The sequence below is a fragment of the Drosophila rhopaloa genome, unplaced genomic scaffold (genome assembly GCF_018152115.1).
Source record: "Drosophila rhopaloa isolate 14029-0021.01 unplaced genomic scaffold, ASM1815211v1 contig_167, whole genome shotgun sequence".
Lineage (NCBI taxonomy): Eukaryota > Metazoa > Arthropoda > Insecta > Diptera > Drosophilidae > Drosophila > Drosophila rhopaloa.
Window position 1 is genome coordinate 336,096 of NW_025335047.1, and position 22,809 is coordinate 358,904.

The window sequence follows — 22,809 nt, forward strand, 5'->3', positions numbered from 1 at the left end:
CAGATACAATTTGGCCAGAAAACCAAAAAAGAAAATTTACATATACTAACCCGATCTGCTCCCACCACGACGGCAGCCACGTTTTTAGCCCGCAGCAAAGCAAAGGTGGCAGGGAATTTCTCGTGAACCAGTTCGTAGGCTGTGAGGCGTGCTCCCTGGTTATAAGGAGGCGTCTCCGTGCAGTAAACGTGCTCTAGGACCAGGACAAGTATCATTAGTAAGTATATATTCCAGTTTTCTTGATATTGAATAAAAAAGGTATAAAATGATCAGAAATCCAAAATCTCACCCAGCTTTCCCAGTTCGGCCAGTTGGCGTACCACGCCCAGCGCCTTCCCGTATCCTGCGGTGGCCAGGGAACTGGACCAAAATGAAATTTTTTAGCTGTGAATGCCAATCTATTGAAAATTTTATAACGAATTCAACGAGGTATGGCATTCCATCGTGCGACCATTATTTCCCAAGGTTTTGATCAAAAAACCGAAATAAAAGTTGATTTTTCCGGATCCTCCGGATTTTGCCATTTTTCATAAGGGGTTAGTTCATCTTTTTTGGCGAAAAATGGACCAAAATGAAATTTTTTAGCTGTGAATGCCAATCGATTGGAAATTTTATAACGAATTCAACGAGGTAAGGCATTCCATCGTGCGACCATTATTTCCCATGGTTTTGCTCAAAAAAACTCAATAAAAGTTGATTTTTCCGGATCCTCCGGATTTCGCTATTTTTCATAAGGGGTTAGATCATAATTTTTGTAGAAAACTCGACCAAAATGAAATTTTTTAGCTGTGAATGCCTACCGAATCCTAGGAAACCGGGTACCCTCTTGGAATCGTATGTTGACGACACAGCTTTCATTGGTAACTATCCAGGTCGTACTGTAACGTCTCAAATCACACAAAGTTTTTTAGATTTGTATAGCGAGTTGTCGATCACGTTAAATATATCCATAAACGGAAAAATCTCTGCAGTGCAACTTTCCCCTTAGAAGCCTAATTCTTCCAAGGGTCAGGATCAAGGACATCTTTTATCCCACAATCTCCGCAGGCTCAGTACTTGGAATGACATTCACATTACATTCAGTACGTAAAAAATTAGGCGGCACTATCTACTTACCATGTCAGTTTCTCTTTTTAATTGTTGCTAAGTTATCAGGTTGTAAATAATTCAGCCAAATCACTCCCGTAAAATAATTAATTCAACAAATATTGTATTTATATGTATATATTTTCATTAAATAATGTAACATCGCTTATTCTCACGCAAAGAACGATTTCGTTTTTAATTTTTTTTTTGTTTTTGCTTTCCATAATTATACGATAATTATTGTTGTTATTTGTTTGGAATAAATTATAATGTTAAGTTTACTTGAATAATTGCAATGAATTTTCGCCGTGTTCTTGCCAAATTAGTCATTTTTAAATATATAATTTTACGCTATATGCAAAATATCTCCTTTTTTTTTGTTTGTTTCCTTGTGGCAGTGGTAAATCAGAGTATTATCCGTTTTAACGAATCCTCGCTAATGTCGCCCCGCAATACTCGTTTGTGTCAGTTGGTTGGATTGGGTCTTGCTCCGTGGGTTAGCTTGTCCGCTGCATCTGCGTTATAGGTCTGGGGATCGCAATAATATATCGAGATATATACATATGCTTGTAATTCGTATGGAAAGGACCAAATAAAGAAGAAGGTTAAGCAAACGAAAACGGTTAGATTTACTTTAAGTATAATTTGTTCTTTTCGCTTCCGTTTATGGTGGGTTTGGAAAATGACTTCAAAGTTCTATATATCAGAATTAATTTTGGAAAACGCCCTGGGAAACGTGTGAGTCCTTTGCCGACAATCTATTTGGTAGTGTTTTCCTGCCTACTTGAAAACTCTCCGCCTTCTTTTCGATAAGTTTTGAACTATTTGTTAGACTATTTCTTATTGCTTTTAATTATTAAACTTGCATATTAAGTATGTAGCAAAATGCGGGTGGTAATATTATTATTATTTTCGCTAATATTTTACTATTACTTTAAGATTAATATGTTACTTCGTTAAAGTTCAACGCCGAGCTAGAAAAGGAATCAACTGAAACGTTTAAACTGATTGTAAACACAAGAAAACTCTGAGCCTTTTTATGACTGGGGATCTTCAAAATAGTCGTATATATTTCTGGTTTGATGTCGATTTCTATTAACACTCTTGGTGTCTCTTGTTGTGGGTTAAGTTTTGTTTCGTTCCCTTTTTTGTTTTTATGGTTTTCAGTCTTTTCAACAAATTGATTGCTTGGATTTTGTAAATTTGTTTGCTGGATTGTTCTTGTTGTGCCTGCTGTTGTTGTTGATGTTGGTGCTGCACCCGCCGCTACTGCTGCTGATGACAAGAGCTAAAGTTTAAACTTAAATGCATTGGCCTAACGTTTGATGGAGTATGCTCATGATGTGTTGCACTTAGTTCTTAGTTTGGGTTTTCCCTTGTTTTTGTTTTTTATATTACGCCTACTATAACACGCTAAAGCCCTGAGCATTTGGTCTCCATTTACTTGTTAAGGTTGACAGAAGAAATCTTAGCCTCAATTGCATTCTTTCAAGATCGTTTTAAAAACAAAATAAAATCCCCATAAAGCGTCAAAGGGTTTCAAAGTGGGCCGGAAATAAAAATAACAAGGGCGTGGGCGGAAGGTTTGTCGTGATTCAAAAGTAAACGAAAGTTTAGGCACATTTAATACATACATAAATTCACACTTTCGTTATATATACTTAGGCGTATGCAATATCCAAACTATCCAAACCGTAATACAACTGAGCTCCCTTCCAAACAATCGGAGATTTCCGCCGTGGAATCGGTCGCTTGCAGATCCGACTTCGAGATCGAGTTTTGAACATAACCTAAATGGAATCTGAATCTGCATTCTGCAACCTTCGCCTACGTATCCGATTCTATTTGTATGCGTGTTATTACAACAGGCTTAGTTACTTCGCTAATATTTATAAGTGTTCGATATTGTGCAATACATTTCGGTAAATTAGTTCGTTTCTGTTTCATTTACTGTTAACTAACTTTAACGCCTAATGTGTTAGCATAATTTTCAATTCATTTTCCGTCATCATTCGCCAGCTAACAGTTGGATTGGTTTTTGTATCAGTTATATAGTTATTCTAAATTAAATGCACAATTTGTAGTACTTGGTTGCCTGCCAATCGTGTTAAGGTTTAGTTTGTTATTTCACTATGTATATAATGTAGTTGCTCGTCCGCTATCAATTTAGGTTTGTATACATATTTCAATACGTCAATACTTGCGTTAACAATTTACCCTCTTCTGGCTTCTTCGCCCAGCTCCAGTTTGGTTGCTTTTTTGCTTTAAATGTACGATATGACACAGTGATATATATTCCATAGTGTATGCTTACGAATTCTAAGTACAAGTACAAATACATATCGAACAGGATCGGGCCCAGAAAAGCAGCCCCAAGCGGCAAAAGCCATAACACGCGCCCTCGCAGTCGCAGCCTCCAGTTACTCTAGCCACCACCAACTGACCACCTCCGATTCTTTACCAGCTCCCACATCTTAGGCTAAGCTAACTACGACTAAGAAGCCACAACAACTTGCAAATAAATCAACGTGTTGTCCTATTCATGATATCCTCCGTTTCTTCGCTACTTTTATTTGGTATTTGTAGAATATGTCTCGTATTTGTAACCTTCGGATCGTTCAACGATTAAAGCTTTTAGGGTGAACAAATTAAGAGAACTTTGTTTGAGAGTTACTAGGGGTATAAGAGTTATTCTTGTGTTTAAAAGAAGGCGACAACTGTAGTAACATTGAATATTCTTTGGTATGTACCACGTTAAAATCTTAAAACAGGTTGGGCAGCTAGGGCAGTTCGCGAGTCGCGACCACCACAAATGAAAACTCCTGTCTTGCTCACCTATTTGTGACTTTTATTAAAAACTACTCGCTATATGCAATAATTAACAATTCGCTATATAAAAATCAATTTGCCTCAACTATTTGGTTGCCTTAGTTGGGGTATATAACTCTTTGGTTTAAGAATTATGTTCAACACTTTAAATGCTCTTCATAAGTATTAAATAAATCTGACAAAATTAACTCAATAATTAGCTATTTAAAATCTCAACGCTCCATCGGACTCCTCAATTGATATTCCATATAAATGGCTCAAATCAATTAATACAAAATCTTGGATATAGTTACGCTTACGCTTGGGATTATACAGATTTGGTTAGTTATGAAAAATGTTATATAAACATGAACTTTATTTCAATTGATTTTGTTGAGTTGCTGAAGGAAGTTGTACTCGCATGAAGACGAATGATTTTGCGTTTTGTTTGGTACCTAACATAAATATTTTGGATTTAACTTGGTTTTTCCACTGTTTTTTGTTTTCTGACTAGCTGTTATTTATTTTTGTTTACTATGATTCTTGGCTGCCCCATTTAAATAATACTTTACCCTAGGCTATGTGTGTTTAACGGCGATGCCTATGACTAGTTGGTGTGACCTAGTTTCAACTGACGTTTTTTTGACCAGTAGTTTGATTAATTACTTTCTAGGTATTTACAGTTTCGTATTATTTGTGATTCATAGGGTTTTATGCAGCGTTGTTAATTATAGGCTCATTTAGATGTAATTTTCAATATGATTGGGGTTAAGCACAGTTGGTCGTACGTTATAAAAAGCTTTAAAAACATAACTGCTGTAAAGTTCTACTTAATCGCAAAGTGTTTAAATTGTTATTTTGCAGTATATATTTTTAGCATTCCTTTGTTTCCTTCTTTTTTTTAGTTTTTCATCGCATGTATAATTATGTTTAAATGTTTATAAATATTATACTGTACTGTTGTATATTAGTGTGTATATCAGACTTTGTTTCATACAAAAACTAAGCACATCGATTCGTCAATAAATTCATGTATTTGTATTTTGCATGTTAGTATCCGTGTGGTGTCTGTATATGTGAAATCCGAATCGAGAGTTTTATCTGAAATGATCAGTCGCTTGACCAAGCGAATATAAGATTACTTTTCAGCGCTTTTGTCCTGATCTGATTCTGTTTCTGATCACATAGACACGTGTATATAGAGATATATATAAGAGGCGTAGATAAACATTTTAGGCAAATATATTGCTTCAAAAGTCGTTAAATATTTCATATGGATAGTTTGTCATAGTCATGTATTATACTTTTTTAGATTAGAGAGTTGGTCACATTGAAACACACACATAACAGACGATGTGGATAGATTTAGGGCTAGAAAGTCGTGGAACAGATTCCACTGCGAAACGGGAGTATGCAAAAATATGTCATCGACGTAGTTGCATGTCTATTAGAGGCGCATAGTTTGTGTATAAGTTTTTTGTATGTAAAAATTAAATGCGCGATCAACCTTTTGTTAAACTTTATCTCTGTATGTTATTAATTGTAATTTTTTTGTATACGCTGCTGTTTTAAGTTTATGTTTTAGTTCATTCAAAAATACTGCTCGTAAATGTTATTGAATTCGGATTTATGGTACCCAAATAACTGCCCACTGTCAAGCGTTACAGAAGTGTTGAAGCTGCTATGGCTAAGCTTCCGTTGTTTATGACATAAATACACTGAGCTCAACTACTATATAGTTTCATAATCTGGTTGCTTAAGTGAATTGCTATTGGGGCTTTAGCTGGCTAGGGATTTCTTTTCTTTCGTGTGCTTTACTCGTAGCATATCATTCATTTTAACGGTTTATATTCGTTTTTCGATCGTATTTTGTAAATTTGTAAACTGTAAATACTTCAAAAGAACACGTTCAGCATTGTATGGCAATAATTTTCGTACTTTTTCGTTAAGTAACTACGCTTATACACAGGCACTCCAATAAACAATAAGGACAAAGTTATTTACAGAAAAAGATTATGTAACAAATTAATAGTTTTGGCGGATTCCGGTAGACATTTTTCATTTTAGGTAATGACCTTTTAAATTTATTCGAATTAATTAATAATACAAATTTAAAAAGTTTTAAAAGGGGTTAAGCTTTCGAAATACATTCAGAATTGAAAGTGACCTGCGTATAAACGTAGTTATAGTTTTATACCTTCTTCCTAACCGCATTTAACCCTTCCTCGCACCTCACTTGATATCGTCATACTCATCGCTACCGTTCTTCGAGTCTCCCGACGACTGGAAGGCCGCCATCACCGCCGCCCTATGGTGGCCCTTGTCCGCGCCCAGCTTCTCCTCCCCGTGACTATTGCTGCCTCCGCTGCCGCCCCCATTGCTGCCTGGCTTCTCGTCGAAGGCGTCGAGAAAGGGGTTGGTGGCTGCGTACTGCGCCCTATAGGTGCCTAGAGTGTGGTAGTTGTTGCCCCCGTTGGCGAAGGGCCTTCCACTGGAGCTGCTGCTCGTGTAGAAGTCGTAGCTATTAGTGGAGCCCGTCATGGAGCTCACCCCGCTGCTGCTGGCAGTGCCCGCCCCACTGCCACTTCCGCTGCCCGAGGAGTGGTAGGACGAGCTGTTGGCCGAGCCGCCGAATAGAGCGGCCCCCGTCGAGGTACCGTTCTTGGGCAGAGTGCCGTACAGATGCATGGTGTTGTGTTTGCCATTGCCGTTGGTGGTGGTGAAGGGACTTGGACTGGCGCCAGAGTGGTTGTGACTGCCATTCCCGTTGCCCAGACCGCTGCTCCCGAAAAGCGCGCTGCCGTAGCTTCTGTGCTCGGAGCCTGATCCCGAGCCCGATCCCAACCCAGATACCCCTCCCATTCCCGACTTACTGCTACTGCTGCTGGAGTTTCTAGTATCGTTGGTGTAGGTGGTGGTGTTGGTGGCCCCGCCGGCCGAAGTGGTGCCGCCTATGTAGGTCTTGGTTTCAGTTTCCGAGGATGATGAAGAGGCCAGGCTGTCGAACAGTCGGCGACCAGTGGAAACAAGCGAGGCAGAGGCAGTGGTGCTGCTCACGGCTGCAGTCCTGCTGTCCTTGCCGCTGGACAGGCGCGAGGGCGATGCCAGTTTCTGGCTGTTTGCGTTTGTATTCGAGTCCGCTGAGCTGGTGGTGTATTTGCTTATGGCTCCAGTAGTGGCACCTGGTTTGCTCGATGATCCCGAGGCGGGAGTGACAAGTTGGTAAGTGCCCTTTGGCAGGCCGTCGCCGCCACCCGGAGGCGAGGGCGAGTCAGGGGACTTGATGGGCGTAAACTGCACCCTTGGCTCCCGCTTTAGATACTTGGACATCAGCTGGCTAGTGGTCATGGCCTGCGATTGGGCCAGCAAAGCGTTCGTGGAGGCCGAAGACTTATAGGAGACCAGGTCATCCGAATCGTCCGATGAGGTGGTCGGGGCCGAGGTGGCCGTTGATCCAGCACTCAGTACCGTGGCCTGGGATGAACTCGAGCTGGATGTGGCACTCGACTTGTTCCGCATGGCCTTGTAGTCTTCGCCGGCGGAGATGGTACTCGCCTTGCTGGGCATGTAGCTGCTGCTTCCAAAGCAGCTTTTCTTCGCATCCAAACTGGCGTACTTAGAGCTGTAGCTGGATTCGTCATTCCCCGAACTCTTGGATTGCGCTTTCTGCGGTTCATAGAAGACCACATTTCCCCTACGAGTTGCTGTCCCATTGCTTTCCTTGTCTCTATTGTGGCTTCCCAGGGCTGAGGCTGCCTCCGTTTGGGTAGTGGGCGTAGTGATTTCTACGGGCGCATCCTTCTGCAGCGGCGGCTTCTTCATCACGATGGAGTAGGGGCTAGATGGCTGGTCGACGATCTTGACTTGCTTCACGGAAACAGGCGAAGCACCTCGCTTGATGGTATCCGTGCCTGCAAGAGATTACACGAGCATTAACCACGTAATCTTTTCTCTTTAATAGCATACACCAATGAATTGGCTTCACTGGCAGATAAGAGCATTTATTGTACTTACTTTTACCCGATCCGGATCCGGAGCCCGAGCCCGTTGATGCCGAACTACTGCCGGGGGAGGGTGTGCCTGGAAGTGGCAGTGGCGATTGGTCGGGAATTGCTGAGACCACTGAGCCCCCCAATTGATAGGGCTGCAAGAGATTAGAAAAACGAGAGAGGTGCAGGGAAGAACCCGCCAAGTTGGTCAAATGTTAATCGGCAAGGGCTTTAAGAATTTTTCAAGGGAGTTAAGGGCGCAATACGTGCTAATTCTTTGTTTTGGGTGGTGCGGAGACAATTTTAAATTTTGAATCGGCTTGGGGCTTAGTGTGAGAGTGTTAATGGGTGTTCTCATGTGGGTAAACGTGCGTAAACATACAACGGGCACATTTAGATTTATAGACAAAAGACAATTTCACTTCGTGCGCGATGCGATTCTCATATGGGTGACGGCCAATTCGTTAACCAATTTGATATTGTTATTGGAATTTGGATTGGGAATATAGATTTTGGAGGTGAATGGTGAGGCCAAGACGTGAGTTGGATGACATGCAAACAAGGTAAAACTATTAAAAGCTATTCGCCTTTAAATAAAAAAAATTGTTTGAGTTTAGGAATTAAATAAAATTAGTTTAACATATAACTTTAAGGGAAAACAATTGCGGGTCTATAGAAAACGTTTACTTAAAATCGAACTTTGAGAATAAACGGTGTGCAGGTGAAGTCAGCAGTGAATTAAGCTGCTGGTTAATATTGAAGGTTAATTCTAAAGCCAAAAGTAAAGTTGGAAAACGCACCCTGATGGATAATTGTCAACTAACTAAATAAGAGGACAGAAGAGTCCTCTCCAGACAATAGACTACACTACATCAGCTGTGCTTTCGGGTACTATGTAAATTAATGCGACAGGGTGTCGGGGTTTGGGTTGTGAACTTCAAAAAAGTGACCCAACTAAGATAAACCTATTCCTGGGAGGGGGTGTAACCAATCCAAATGGAACGAAAATATTAATGATTGATGAAGTTTTTACAATGGCACACGAGTTGAATGAAGCATTTACAATGTGTGTTTGTTATTTTGGCATTTCTTGGCATACAAAGCTGTATGGATTAGATATTGGATTGGAGAGGAATATATGTGGTAGAAAAGGTCGTTACGAGTATGATTATTTGTTACCAGTAGTGGGCCAATCATGCTTTATACGCCGTTCAACATTTATCTCATCGCTTAAATCATCATCATTAACGTCGCTTATATCGTACTGATGTTAGAATATATGGATATACATATGTCACAATTAAAACGTCTATCGATCAGGAATCACAGCAAAATATGATTTACTTTACTATATTTCTTTTGCGTTGATATTCTCAAAAAAGCACAAATCAAATTGACAACACATATTGGTTTATATATATATAAAAGTTCAGTGAGTAAATATGTTTGTAATTATCATCTTTTGCATGACGGTCAACAGGAAAAGTTAGAAGATGATGCTGAATTTGTGTACAGTTTTTGTATGGATTTGGTATGATTTGTGAGTTAGTTTAGGCATTATCCCTTAGAGTAAGCAATCAGAAAATAATACTAAAAAAAAAGAAAAAAGGTATTATAATTTTGTGTGCTTATAAGCTTTTATATTGGGCATTCGTATTTTTCAACAGACCAGACCCCTTGAAAACAAATTTCCTTCTTTAAAAATAAAATAATAATTAAAATTAATAAAGACTGTTTATCAATTTAAATAAAACCTTTGTCTTAGAACAAAATCAACAGGTACTTAAAAAAATGCCTTCAATGTCTTGCCCCATCCTAACTGAAGAAGGATGTTAGTAGGAGTGCGATATGTGTTTAATGTGGGTGAGTTAGTTGCATAGAAGTATATCTGGTTAGGTATTCTCTGCGGAAATCATTGTTTCTTATTGTTCGCGACCTCGACTCTGTTCTGTTATATTGACTGTGTGGTGTGGTTACTTTTTGTTTACCTGTTGCACCGCTTGTTGCAAGGCTCGATGCGATTGAGCTAACTGACCCACTACTGATTGATACAGATGACTGTTGGCTGTGGCTGAGAGCTGAGGATGGCCTTGGGAGAGTATGTTGGTTACCGAAGTGGACGAGCGCAGAAGATTGCCCGCCGCCATGAGCTGCGCCTGCTGCTGCAGTAGAAGTTGCTGTCTGTCCGCTGGCAACGCACTGACTTTGCTTCCACGCTGCCCTGTTGACTCGCCGCGCCGACCTGTCTACATAGGACTCTGTATTAATCAATATTAATGTGGACGCGGTTCGGTTCGAGGTGTTGTCGATGGCTGACTGGGTGAGGTGAGTGAGAATTACGGCTGCCACTTGAACGCGAACTGTTCTTCTATACTATAAACATAAAATATTATCGGTTGTACTAACGTTAATGGCTATCCTTATATTAATCGGGCCTGGATTTTAACTTTAAAACTACTGTGGACACATTAATATTTTTTATGAATCACGGAATCACATAGATAATGTGAACTATGTTTGATGTCTACAAAACCTTATTCAAATTGTTATGAGTTTTTTATTATTTGGGTACGTTTGGTGCATGATGATTGATATTGCCCCAAATTAAGCATAACATGGCACCGAAAGTGGCAACCGTTGTGGGTGTGTTTTTAGAGCTGTGTGTATCCATGTCTGAATGTGGGTTGCATAACAGCTAACAGTAAGAACGGTTTTCGTGCCGCACTTGAGGTTAAAAAAGAGGGCGAGCGGGTGGCAGAGATTTGGAATTGGAACTGCTGCTGATGCAGCGATGCATCCGAAGCAGAAACGAAAGAAAGAATCAAACTCTTGCAAGTGTGGTGCCTATATTCGGTGTGAGTCTTTCTGTGTCGGTGGCTTGGGGCTTTTGCGTTACTCTGAGGTGGGGGATCGGACACTGGGAGTACGTTACCTGAAGCAACGCCGGCCATATTGCTCATGCTCCCGGCGGTGGCAAGGCCGCCCATCATCGCCCCAGCAGCGTTGCCCATGTGCTGCGCCAGCTGCTGATGCTGCGCCTGCGGCTGCGGCCAGATCTGCAGCAGATATTTAAGCACCGCGATTGGCTGGGCGTGATCGATGTCAGCGCCCGGCTGCGCACTCGCCGAATGCAGCATCAGCGGTGGGCCCATCACTGTGGCCAGCGCCTGGGCGGACATCTTGTTCCGCTCCGAGTTGGAAACGACCAACGACAGATGGTCGAGCAGGAATACCAGCGTGGCCTATATCGTTATGCGGTAAGGGTCAACATTTTCTTTTATATGCCAGCTTTTCTTACCCTGTTCGCCCGCGGCAGGCAGTCGAGTATGCTTAGCATGAGTTTCGCATTGCCCTCCGGGTCATCCGGCAGGCAAACAGCTGTAAAAACAACAAAATATAATATTATTAAAAGTATACCCACAGAAATATCTGAAATGAAATAATCACCTAGGGCATCCACTGTCATCTGGAAGAGACAGCGCGTGAACAGCGGCTCGGGAAGCTCCCTGAGGTAATCCTTGAGCACGCCGGTAATGACGTTAATGTCAGGAACATGTTCTGGGCTCAATTCCACGGCACGACTATTGCGCTCGAAGGCTTCGCGCAGCAGTCGCTTCTTCGTGGCGGAGCCGCACAGTCGGTACAGCCCGATTATATCGAGCCCACGACGCTCCACCTCTTCCACACAGCGCCTCAAAACGATGGGAACCGGTGCACATCCGGGCGCGTTCTTAGACTCCCTGTTGACCACCGTTTCCAAGTCGGCGCCGAAGAGCGTGGGATAGCCAGCCCGCAAGCTAGGCAGACCCCTCCTCTTGTAGAGAGCCAGGGGATCCGTGTGCCGCATACGAATGTATATCGTGCCCCTGGGCTCAACCTTCAAAGCCAACTGGTGGAGCGGAGACTGTCGGAGGATTGACGATAACGAAATGGCGCCTCGATAGCACAGCTTGTGCCGGTGCTGTGGATCCCAGGAGTAGACCAGTACATCCAATTGCTTATTGCCCACCAAGTCCAACTCGAACGACTCATCCCAGTCGAACTGTAGGTCACCGGAACGCACCACTGTCCGGGCTTTATGCACGCGATCGCACTCGATGACGCAGTAAAGGTCCCTTGTTTGGGACGGTGGCGCTGCTCCTCCCGTTCCTTCAGGAGCCGTCCTTAGACCTCGACCTGCGAGCAAATGAATCCACAACATTCCGGAGATCCCTCCAATATCCACAATGGGCTTATCAAGCTTGTACTTCGCGAACTCCGCCGGATTAATGTCAATCTGGCGGTGGGGGCGGGGCAACGTGGCACTTGGCGTTGGTGCCGGACTCTGGTGACCTCCAGTGCTCAGGATGCTGCCGCTGGGACTGGCAGGACCAGCGGACAGCTCCAACAGCTGCCGCATGCGTCGAATGCTGGGCGATCGAATAGATCCTGCTCCCCCAATGTGCTGCGAGGACATGGAACGCACTGGTAATGCGGAGATGGGCCGGGTAAGGCCCATGTTCCGATCTAGAGTACCGGTACCGAGGATGTGGGTTCTGCTGGAGTAAATGCTCTCCGTCTGGGGGAAAAATAATATATTAATAGGAAAATCGTTACTTCTATTTAATTCTATAAAATATACTAACATTTCGCAGCGCGTCATGGATGTTCTCGGCGCTACAGGAGAATCGCTGGGCACGCGGCTGGGCAAACATGTCCCGAGTCATCCGCATCTGTTCCGCAATTGCAGAGCTGCTAGGAGCCCTTCTCAGCCAGGCGCGGTACTCGTCAGCCGTGAATATCGAGGGGCTGGCGGTAATTCGCTGCCGCAGGTCCCTGCCTCTCCGCGCATCGAACTCAGGTGCCGAAGTGTTGCCATCATTCTCGTCTGCCAAGCGATCTCCCATCCTGGAACGAATGCCCTGCAATCTTACTCCGGGTCGCTCCCTGGGTAGCGAATTGAACTTATTGAGATCAGCGGCTCCGGCCAGCAGGGCAGCTGCTGCAGCGGCACCCACTCCTCCACCGGCACCGCCCGCTCCCCTTGGCATGCTGCCGATGGCGGGTCTGTTGTAGTAGTAGTAACTCGGCCTGGGTCCAATGGTGGCCTCCGTATCGCTGGAGTAGTCCAGATTTGGTCTCGAGCGACGGGTCAGCGATTGAGCCCCGCCAGCTGGGGGGCCGTATTTGGATACACCTCTCTGTTGATCGTAGCGACCATAGCGGCCGAGAGTGCCACCCACTCCCACTGGCATTGGAGCTCCTCCAGCTGTTCCTGGCTTCAAACTCGATCGCAAGAGGGAGTGTCGTCCCAGTGAATTGGAATAGTCCGCATATTCAACGCGAGGTAAATGCTGATCCGAACCGGATCGCGGGAATCTAGCGTGTTGTTGAGCGAGGCTTATGTTTCCAGTGCCGGTGGACATTCTTCTTGAGGGACCCACAGGCGGACCACCCGGCTGTCCCGGATAGAAAGCATGCACCTTCTCCGCTAGACTCTCCAGGGTGCCGGCATTCTGATAGTAAGCATGCGACGGCGCGAAAGCGTGACCCTTCGTGGGCTGCTCCGTGATCACCGAAGACGGTGGCGGTGGAGGCTTGTAGCCCCAATTCGGCGGCTCACCCATTGCTCCTCCTCCACCGCCGCGGGTATTGTAGTACATATCCAGTTGCTCCGATTGCGGGCTGTAGTTGTTAAGGCCCAGACCCAAGCGAGATCGTGATTCCGTCATTTCGCGGCCATCTCCTGGAAGGCAAAGAAGAGAGACGCCCGATTAGCCTGGCGAACACGGCGCCCATTTCAAACTACCTGTACGTCTTTCACGTGATGAGCGCGGCCTCGGCATCCGGTCCGTCTCGTCTAGATCCTCGTCCCGCAGATCACGCTTAATCACAACAACCGGTGGCGGTTTTTGTTCCGGGCGGGACAGCGTCGGCGGTCCGGGGGATCCTGTGCCACGATTGCCACGGCGCTGACGTATCGCCAGCACCAGACGGCGTGGAATTGACATAATGATGACGACATCGTCCAGGGACATGTGGGTCACGTCCACCAGATTCACCGCAAGAATTTCATCGCCCACCTGAAACAGAAGAAAGCATAAAGGAAGAGTTCCAGTGGCAATTTATCAAGAAACTCACCCTCAAGCATCCGCTGTTGTATACTGCCGACTCCAGCGCAATCCGCGAGATGAACACGCCGTCGGTGCGATCCGCCCCGTTGCCCTCGCGGATATACAGGCCCAGCGTCTGGCCCGGCCGCTTGACGATCTCCACCAGCTGCACCGTGTGCCGCCCGTCCGCCTTGTTCATCAGCTTGTGGGCGGCATCCACAGCCTGCTTGCTGCCCATGCAGCGCGGCTCCAGGACGCGCACAATCATCTCCCCACGGCGTTCCACCGCCTCCAGGGCTGCCGCCGTGTTGGGGTCGTGATCATTCTCGACGGCCTCAATCTGGCGGAAGATGTCCGAGCTGATGCCGCTGACCTTGCGGAAGTCGCCTTGCAGCATCACCGGGTCCTTGACCCCCGCGGCGTTGGACAGACCGCTACTCTGGCCGCGGTGATTGCCGTGATGCTGCTGCTGGTTGCCATGATGCTGCTGATTGGTATGGTGCTGCTGGTTGCTCAGCGAGGACAGCTGGTTGGCGGGCAGCGGGCCGGGAGGCGCGCGTCCCGGGCTGGCAGTGACATCAGGAACTGATCTTCCATTCTCCTGCAACGACAAATGGGGAAATAGTTTCTCGTTAGTTTAATTTCCATCCTCGTTGGCTGGACTTAAATGCAAATCTGGAGTGCCACGCGCTGCTGCATAAATTAAACTAATTATTGCATCAGCTGCTGCAGCTTCTGCAGTTGCGGCTGTTCCTGCTCTTAGGCCATGCTAAAAGATTCAACTTTGCATTAATTAAGCTAATTTGGCACAGCTCAGTTTTATAAACGCTTCCTGGGGATATTACAATATCTCTTAGAAGACTGTGGGTCAGTGAAACATGTTTTCTGACTTTAACTGTATTTCAGCTAACTTTTAAAAGAAACATATAATCTTAATGTAAAAAAATTCGATATTCATTTTTTGAAGTTTTCAAGTGTTACAGAACCCCGACTTGTAAGCTCATTAGATGATTACTTTTCTACAGCTTAGCACTATTTCTAGTCACGTTTTAAATTTCCTGGGTAAAGTTTCCCTATGATTTGCCTATCAAAATGACCTCTTATCCCGGTGTCGCCCCAGAAAAAAGGCAATAATTATTTCGTCAGTCATTTTGCCGCGGACTCACGCCAACTGTAATTTCTGTCAGTGCCACAACCGTCGGGCGCAGCGTCATGCAAAGCTTCCAAGACAAAGTGTCCAGGACACTGGCGGGTCGACTATACCCAGCACGTGACGTTCGCCGATGATGTCACATGGTCAGAAGTTGATGAGGAAAACTATCCTCCCCTCCTCTTTCTCACCGGAAAAAGGGCCACAGCAACAATGTGCAACTTTGATTTTCCTGGGGTGTGTGTGGGACGCCCATGAAATTGGTTTTAAATGAAGTTGCCAGGCGCAAGCTAAGGGAAGTTTTTAATGGATTAATACTGGGCAAAGAGTGTGCGGGCGGACACACAAATTGTGGTCGGCAGCAAAGTTGCACTTGCTGGCCAGCGGAAACATACCCTCAAGTGGCCCAGTGCCCGGGTCTGCGGTTGCCAAAAATCATGTTCGCAACTGTCCGCAAAAAAAAAACCGAGGAAGAAGTAATCTTTAATATTGCGAAACTTTGACATGTGTCGGTGACTGTCGGCCCCCAGTTCCCCATTCCCGCGCTCTTCATTGTTGTTGATGCTGTGTAACTTTGACAAACTTGCAACAGCAGCAGCGACAAGAGCAGATGTCGTTGGGACGGAAGTTTTGGACCTCGCGCTTGCCTCATCCATTTGCTGTTAGTCAAATAGGCATTATTATATGCTATGCATATAAATATATTCTGCAAATATATGGGTTCACTGACAGAAGTTTTTCAGTTCTGATTCACTTTTTAGTTTTTGTTATGATTACACAATAAATTATTTAATTTGGAAAACTTAATTATTTAGGTTTTTATCTGGACGGACAGACGGACGGACAGACGGAGATGGCTAAATAGTCTATATACTTTATAGGGTCGGAAAGTTGGTAGTTTTTTCTCACAGTATATTGGCCTTCTAGAGTGGTACTGTAGCCTGTGTATACTTCCTTTGGGTATTTTTCCTTTTAATCTTATGGCCTTTGGAAATTGCTGGAAAAGTTTCTGGGCAACTGACATTAAACTATTAAAGTGTATTTACTGTAATGGTATTTGGTTGTTTGCTTGCAGCTCGCCAACTGCAAACTCATAACCAAATAAATAATTCAGGCGAAATGGCGAGGCATCATTAACACACAAACCGTAAGGCACAAAAAATGTCCATTTGGGGTGTTCTTTCTTGTTGAGAACGCCCACTTGCATGTGTGTGTTTGTGAAAAAACTGGGCGTGGTCTTCGCTGAACAACTGTATTCAATAAAAAGAACTTGCCAGCTGATTCAAAGGACTAGAAGGCGGCACATTGTTGACGGCTCCCTTTTGTTGTTGTTGTTTGCTAATGAGAACGGGCCGACTGCAGCAACAAAAACAATAAATATAAATGGTGTGCATCGCGTGTAGGTCTGCTTAGGCCAGCGGAGGTTGGGAAAATCGGGCGGACTCTAAATGGACACATGAAGTGCCGAAGCAACAGCAAACACCCTCCGTACGAGGCTGTCAGGGGAATATTTATGCACCCACATTTGGGCAGTCCGTGTGCTGCAATCGTCCCTTTCGGTCAGCGTCATGTTCTGTACACGGATTTCCAGATTTGCCACACTTTCTTTGACCCTTTAACATATTTAACCATACATTATTCTTCTGCGTTTTAGGCACATGCAAAGGGTTTTAGAAGCTTTTCGTTTTTAGACAGAACTTCTAAACAAAGGTTTCGAAATTTAGCCATAAAATAATTTATATTTGGAAACAGACAGTTTATTTGGCTACCCTGCAAACACCCGTTCTGCAATTTTTTTTTAACCATATGTCTACTTAACTGCCTTCTTTTCTTTTCTTTTCTTTTCTTTTCTGTAAATTTCATCAGCATAGCTGAAGGCGTTTTCCACTCACTTTGCGGCCATAAGTTATTTACATCGACTCGCGCACTTAATTAGTAAGTACATAGTTTATTAACCGGGAAATCCAATAAGTTAGGAAGAAGTGGGAAATTGCCTGCCAAAGCGGAGGAGTGCTGCTGCGGCAAATGCAAATTTCCAGGGCGGGTTTACATTAAGCGTCTTTAGTCAACGTCTGGCGCACATGTGACTCACGGACGACCGAAGGCTGAACCCCCACTTGGGGCTGCCTGTTTAAACTCATTTCAACTTCATTATGTTGTTGGTGCTGCTGACTAAGCAGCGAGCCTATATAAGCCATCCATTCGAGCCACCACCCACTCCTTTTATTCGCCACCCGGTGGGTGACGACAACTAATTGAAAATCCTCAAGGCATCACATATTGAGAACTGACTTTGGCAAGCTTTTTTAATTATGGATGATTCTTCTGACAGGCAGTTTCTGCTGGGAGGAAAACTAATTTGGAAAGGCCCCACGACTGGGCCACAAAGGGGGGGAGGAGCGAGAGAGAGGTGAACCCATTAGAGGAAGTTGCGTGACAACACAAATCAATAAAATCATTTTAGTCCTCTACAGCGAAATAAAAAATAAACACCCGAAAACAGAAATTGACTAAAATTGTAATTATGTCAGCGCAGACGCCATTAAGTTCCAGAAACTTGCGGCAGCCAATGTTTTTATAGCCAGTAGTTTTACTGAACTGAACAAAAAATAAATGCAAATTATTAAACGGCCAAATAAATATTTCAAGGGGGACAGAAAATACAATTTAATATTGAACATGATTAGGTTGGATTGTAAGGGCTACATTCTAGTTGGTCTAAAGGATTATGTATTTATTGGCAATATTTAAAATTAAGTAAGAGTTAAGAAAGGCACAATTGTAGGTTTTTCTGCAGTGTACCCAGTTTGGACTAATCATTTCAGAAGGTCCTGCTTCCCCGAATGCGGTGAAGAGTGCGTCAATGCCCTGGCCAGGTTAATAATTGACTAGCCATAATTGTAATGACGGAGCCCCAGTTCGTTTTCAAGCCATAACCTTCTTTGTTTTGGGGGGTTGACTTCCCATTCGGCAGTTCTTGTGCCTGCCAGTTGTACCCCAGCCCCCCATTTCCACTCGGGTGATTGATCGTCCGACGCATTGATTGATTGGCAGAGCGTGTGATTTAGCATGATGTGCTGGCCTGGCCCGATTCTTTACCTTTATCTAACTCACTCGGAGACTGCTTAGATTGGCTAAACAAAAATGAGAATAATTGCCTTGGCTTTGCAGTCATTTGAATTGATTAAATTGTTTGATTTTGTCTTGCCAACTTAGAGTAATTAATAACTTTGTACGAAAATGCCAGTCATGTTATTTGTCTAATGGCTCCTAAACTGATCGAATTACTAAGACTGCGAAAGGACAGTAAGAAATAGCTATTTTATTACGGCCAGTACCCTCAAAAAATTGGTGTGGCCCACTAACTTCTGATGGCCGTAACGTGCTCCCAACTTAACTACTAAAATGTTCCACCCAAAACGAATGTTTTATGTTCTATGGAATAATTTGCAAGATATTAACCAGCACTATTGTTAGCCACTCGTTGTTAAATTTGTTCTTGAAACAAATTGTATTCCGGTCGGCACGTGGATAAAGGATTTGTTGATCCCCTCTGGGGCTTTGGCTTTTATTTGGGCATTCATTTAGGTATTCATAACGTTAGCCACACAAAACAATTTCCTTGGGCCAAACTATTCCCGGAAATAATGGAACAATGCAAAGCGAACCGAACGAATGCCGAAACCATATCCGAATTCCATCTGAGCCGCAAACAAAGGTCGGATAATTATAAATTGAAATGCCCTGTTTAATTCCCCGGAGAGCGCTTGTATGCGAATTACCCGTCACTCGGCTCCTGTCCAAAATTCACCGAATCCACTGACAACAATTACAATTACAATTAAATGCCAAATGCACCACATTTCGCTCCCATGTTAATAGTAGTTGTCAGTTGCAGCTGCGCCAATGTCAAAATATGTGGCACCAGACCAGAGCATTCACATTCCCTGCCAGTGGCAGCAGAACAGGAACCGGAGCAGGAGCTGTGGCTTGACTCGACTCAGATTGGATTGCTTCGGATTTGACTGGGCGCAAGTCGAGATAACCGCAAATTAAGGCAAACAACAAGGCAACAAACACGACGACAACACAAGTGACAGAAGCCGCATTGTGGCGGTGACTCTGGCAGCCAAGGAGACGGAGGACGTGGGGCACGACAATCGGGAATGTGAATGAAAATGGGTTGTGTTGGGTGTGCTGCTCATACTTCTATGGACACAGCACACCCGGCGTATACATGATGTATTGATTAAATTCAAATTCGCTTGCCGGCAAGCAATGGGGCATGCCAAGATGGCTTCAAACGCATTCCAAGCATCGCATTATGCAATTAGATCCGGGCGGCTCCCACACATCCAACTTAAGATGTGCCAGGACATCAGGATATCACGGGATCAAAGGCCTTAAGCCTCCATCCAATCAAAGCTGTCGAGCGACAGAATGGAGCGTGAAGATATCCAGCCCAAAAGCTGAGTAGAGATGGAGTGCAAGACAAACCTTTCATTGGCTCCGGCCACTCACATCACTCAGAGCCAGAAGGACACCAACACGAGAGGGGTAAAAGGGTGTAGATATCAGGGACAGGGGGGCCAATAAGAATTCTGCAGCGCACAATGAAGTATGGACTTGAAAAATTTAAATTTCTTTCATATACTTTAAAGGTTACAAAGAGTTTTTTATATTCTAAGTCAAATAATTAATTTCAACTAAAAACGTTTTTATATAATAGTTGTAAGTTTTAGGTGATTATTAATATAAATTCCAAACCAGTTCTTAGAAAAATGTAAAAATGTTACAAAAAATATTTTAATTACCCAGCTGAATGGAAGAAATGCACAAACAATTTCATGACCGCCATTATCTATGCAAATATACCGCTGTGCTGCAATCCGAAACAGAGTTTTATTTCAATATTTTAAACCCCCCCGGCCGTCAGCCAAAGTAGTTAAAGAGTTGCAATCTGTGGCTGCCCGAATGTATCCGTGTGTAAATAAAGAAGTGGGTTCTCATCAGATGGTGGATGGCCTAGGTCGGATTGCTCTGTTCTATCAGCACCAGTTCAAAGTTTGCTTATTTATTTTAAAAGGTTTTTTGCCCCATAAAGTAGTTGATTCGGTTTGGTTCGTTGGCCTCTGCCGTGCGCATCCTTGAAATATCCTTTATTATTTGCTTTACGCATATTTATTTATTCATTCATCCGCATGAATATACGCACACAAATGAAAACTCGCTTTTTTACCAGCGAAAAAGGCAAGTTAAATTTTAAAAAGGTGGGGAAAAACAGAGCGAATGCAAATCGTTTACGGCAGAAGAAAAAATGAAAACAAAAAGGAGCGGAGGGGCTTAACCAGCTAATAGTCGCAACTCCGGAGCGTGCTAAAGGCAATATTTGCATACCGATCTATATACATAAACATTAAAGTGAAATACACAAAAGTATATACGAAAATGTCATGCAAATTCGCCCGGAGCTGCCAGAAGGCACTCTTCATCCCATGTGAAGTGGGTGGCAGTGGGCGGCGGTTGGACCTGCGTACTTCATGCAGACTTATGACATTTCGAGCGCTTTATAGAACGACGGTTATTATTGATGTGAGTGCAGTTGAGCCATACCCTTTGGCATTTTCCACCCAACAGCACAATAACTACAGCGTAATATTGCGGAATTATTTCCTTTGACGATACTCTAACTCAATATTCCCCCAGATGCTAAGAACCCAAATCACTTCAAGCACTCAAACACAATCTGTCCCCAACAGCACACTTCAACTTTTATGCACGTTTTATGTTAAGTATTCATAAGCTCCCTTAAGCAGACAAATATAGTTTGGAATTTTAATTTTTTGAGTTATATATTTTTTTTGGGCTGGAGAACAATCAATCAACCGTTACAGATACAATTATAAATAATTTTAATTTTCAGGATTATAAATACATTTCTTATCGGACTCAAACTTATTAATTCACCTTTTTATAACGTAAAGCCAAAAACTTTTTAAATAAATTTTTCCGAAACGTGATTTAATGCGTTTAATTGCATGGCATTTTTAATCCGCATTTCAAGATTAATTTGTTTATAGTAATATAAATTTTGTATAATATTTTGTTCATTTGTTTTATTAGTTGTTGATGAATATATTTGTTTGAAAAGCTTCTAAAGATTCAAATCTAATGGTTTGACAGATTCGCATTTAGATTATAATCCTAACTCCTAACACATAAAATGTGATCTCATTTTAGACATCGGATTTTCTTTCATGGATTTGCAACGGCAATCAATGTAAGCCCTGTTCCAGGGGGTATGTCAGCCTCAGCCAATATTACTTAATATGCTATTAATAAACAAGCCACACACGCATGGCACACACTCACCTTCCGATGGTTGCTTCTGGTCAGGAAACATCCTGTGGTGGCGCTATCACACATTAATTTTGTTGCAGCCAACTTGCTTGTTTTACGTAGAAGGGTAGACTTGAAAAATAGTTTGTCCACTATTATATGGACACTCAAAAGGATATGTTGAGTTCTTTTAATTTAAACGATAGTTTCTCCACCTCACGGCAATGAATTTTATTGTTTTCGATTCGAGTTGTGCTATTGGTATACCTAATTCGCTGTATGCTTCATCCTTGCTCGTGTTTCGGTGGTTTCGTAAATGCTACTAAGGCTATAATTTGATACGTATTTTGTTGCTGCCGAACACGTCCCAAGGCTTAGATCCAATTGTATCATTTCTTCGTTTTGTTTCGCTTGGTTATGGTCCTATCCGCTTTCCATTTCCTAAGAACACAAGAGCCGTGATAGCTGTATCTATAAGTGGGTCCGTACATCTTCCAGAAGCCCCCCTTGACCAAAGGCTCGTGTCCCAGTGTGTGTGTCTTCCGTTTTAGCCGCCTTTTGTTACCAGGCGAAATGTTTATGTTTGCCTTTCACGCTTCACTGCCAATGGCGAATTTCGAATGGGGGCCATATATATCCGCTCGCCGCTTCCCAAACCATTTTTAAATTTATACACAATTGATTTAAATGGCTGTTTAAGTGCGGCTGCCCCACCCCGCAGTAAATCCCAACAGTGCCAGCAAAAGATAAGGATGCGAAGAAAGGGGAGCCGCCGTGTGTTTCACTTTACGCCCTCGAGTCGGCGAAAATAATTTCGCCTGGCCGTGCAAAAATTTCATTAATTCCAGGCACACTAAATTAAAACGGGGCACATGCAGGCAGCACAACAACTGCTCAAACAATAGCGGGCTCCACTAATTTGTGAAGAACGAAGTAAGGAGTTGGCAAAGATAAACGTTTTTTACTTTTAAAGGGGAAAAAAGGACAGCTCCCCTCTGAGAGTGTTAAAAGCCAGACTATCAATAAAGAACACTAAATGCGAGCGAGATTATTCCGGTAAAATTGTGAAACCAACCAAAATTAAAGAAAGCCAAACTAAATTAGAAAGCAAACTTCGGCAAGCTCATGTTGGAAATTCGGAACTAATTTTTTTCAACTAGAATTTTAATTATCAGCCCTTTGCTTTAGCAACCTGGTAAAGTTTTATTTCCCTGCGAAATAATTGTACATAGAACCTGACCGATTTCCTGACCTTCTTTGTGATAATGCGCTAAAACTTGATGAAGCTGGGACAACACTAAGAAAAAGTTTGCGTGTTCTGTTTTTCAGTATACTTTTCAATCAA

The 22,809-nt window shown here is 43.4% G+C and overlaps 1 protein-coding gene across 8 annotated transcripts in view; it reads right to left on the minus strand.

Moving 5' to 3' along the window:
• Window positions 1-1,206: 1,206 nt before the first annotated feature.
• Window positions 1,207-22,809, minus strand: part of LOC108045110 (rho GTPase-activating protein 100F) — a 40,516-nt gene continuing 18,913 nt past the window's right edge. For 2 of the 8 annotated variants that reach the window (XM_017124318.2, XM_017124317.2), the window contains exons 2-11: window positions 21,498-21,905; window positions 14,004-14,576; window positions 13,672-13,945; window positions 12,509-13,608; window positions 11,331-12,441; window positions 11,182-11,261; window positions 10,816-11,125; window positions 9,872-10,125; window positions 7,909-8,038; window positions 1,207-7,805 (exon numbers count right to left, since the gene is read on the minus strand). In XM_017124318.2, the coding sequence (XP_016979807.2) occupies window positions 6,127-7,805; window positions 7,909-8,038; window positions 9,872-10,125; window positions 10,816-11,125; window positions 11,182-11,261; window positions 11,331-12,441; window positions 12,509-13,608; window positions 13,672-13,945; window positions 14,004-14,576; window positions 21,498-21,551 (5,565 nt within the window). In that variant the 5' untranslated portion in view covers window positions 21,552-21,905 and the 3' untranslated portion in view covers window positions 1,207-6,126. Of the gene's footprint in view, window positions 7,806-7,908; window positions 8,039-9,871; window positions 11,126-11,181; window positions 11,262-11,330; window positions 12,442-12,508; window positions 13,609-13,671; window positions 13,946-14,003; window positions 14,577-21,497; window positions 21,906-22,809 lie in introns of those variants that run through there. The other 6 variants (XM_017124320.2, XM_017124319.2, XM_017124316.2 and 3 more) reach the window with 6 other exon arrangements.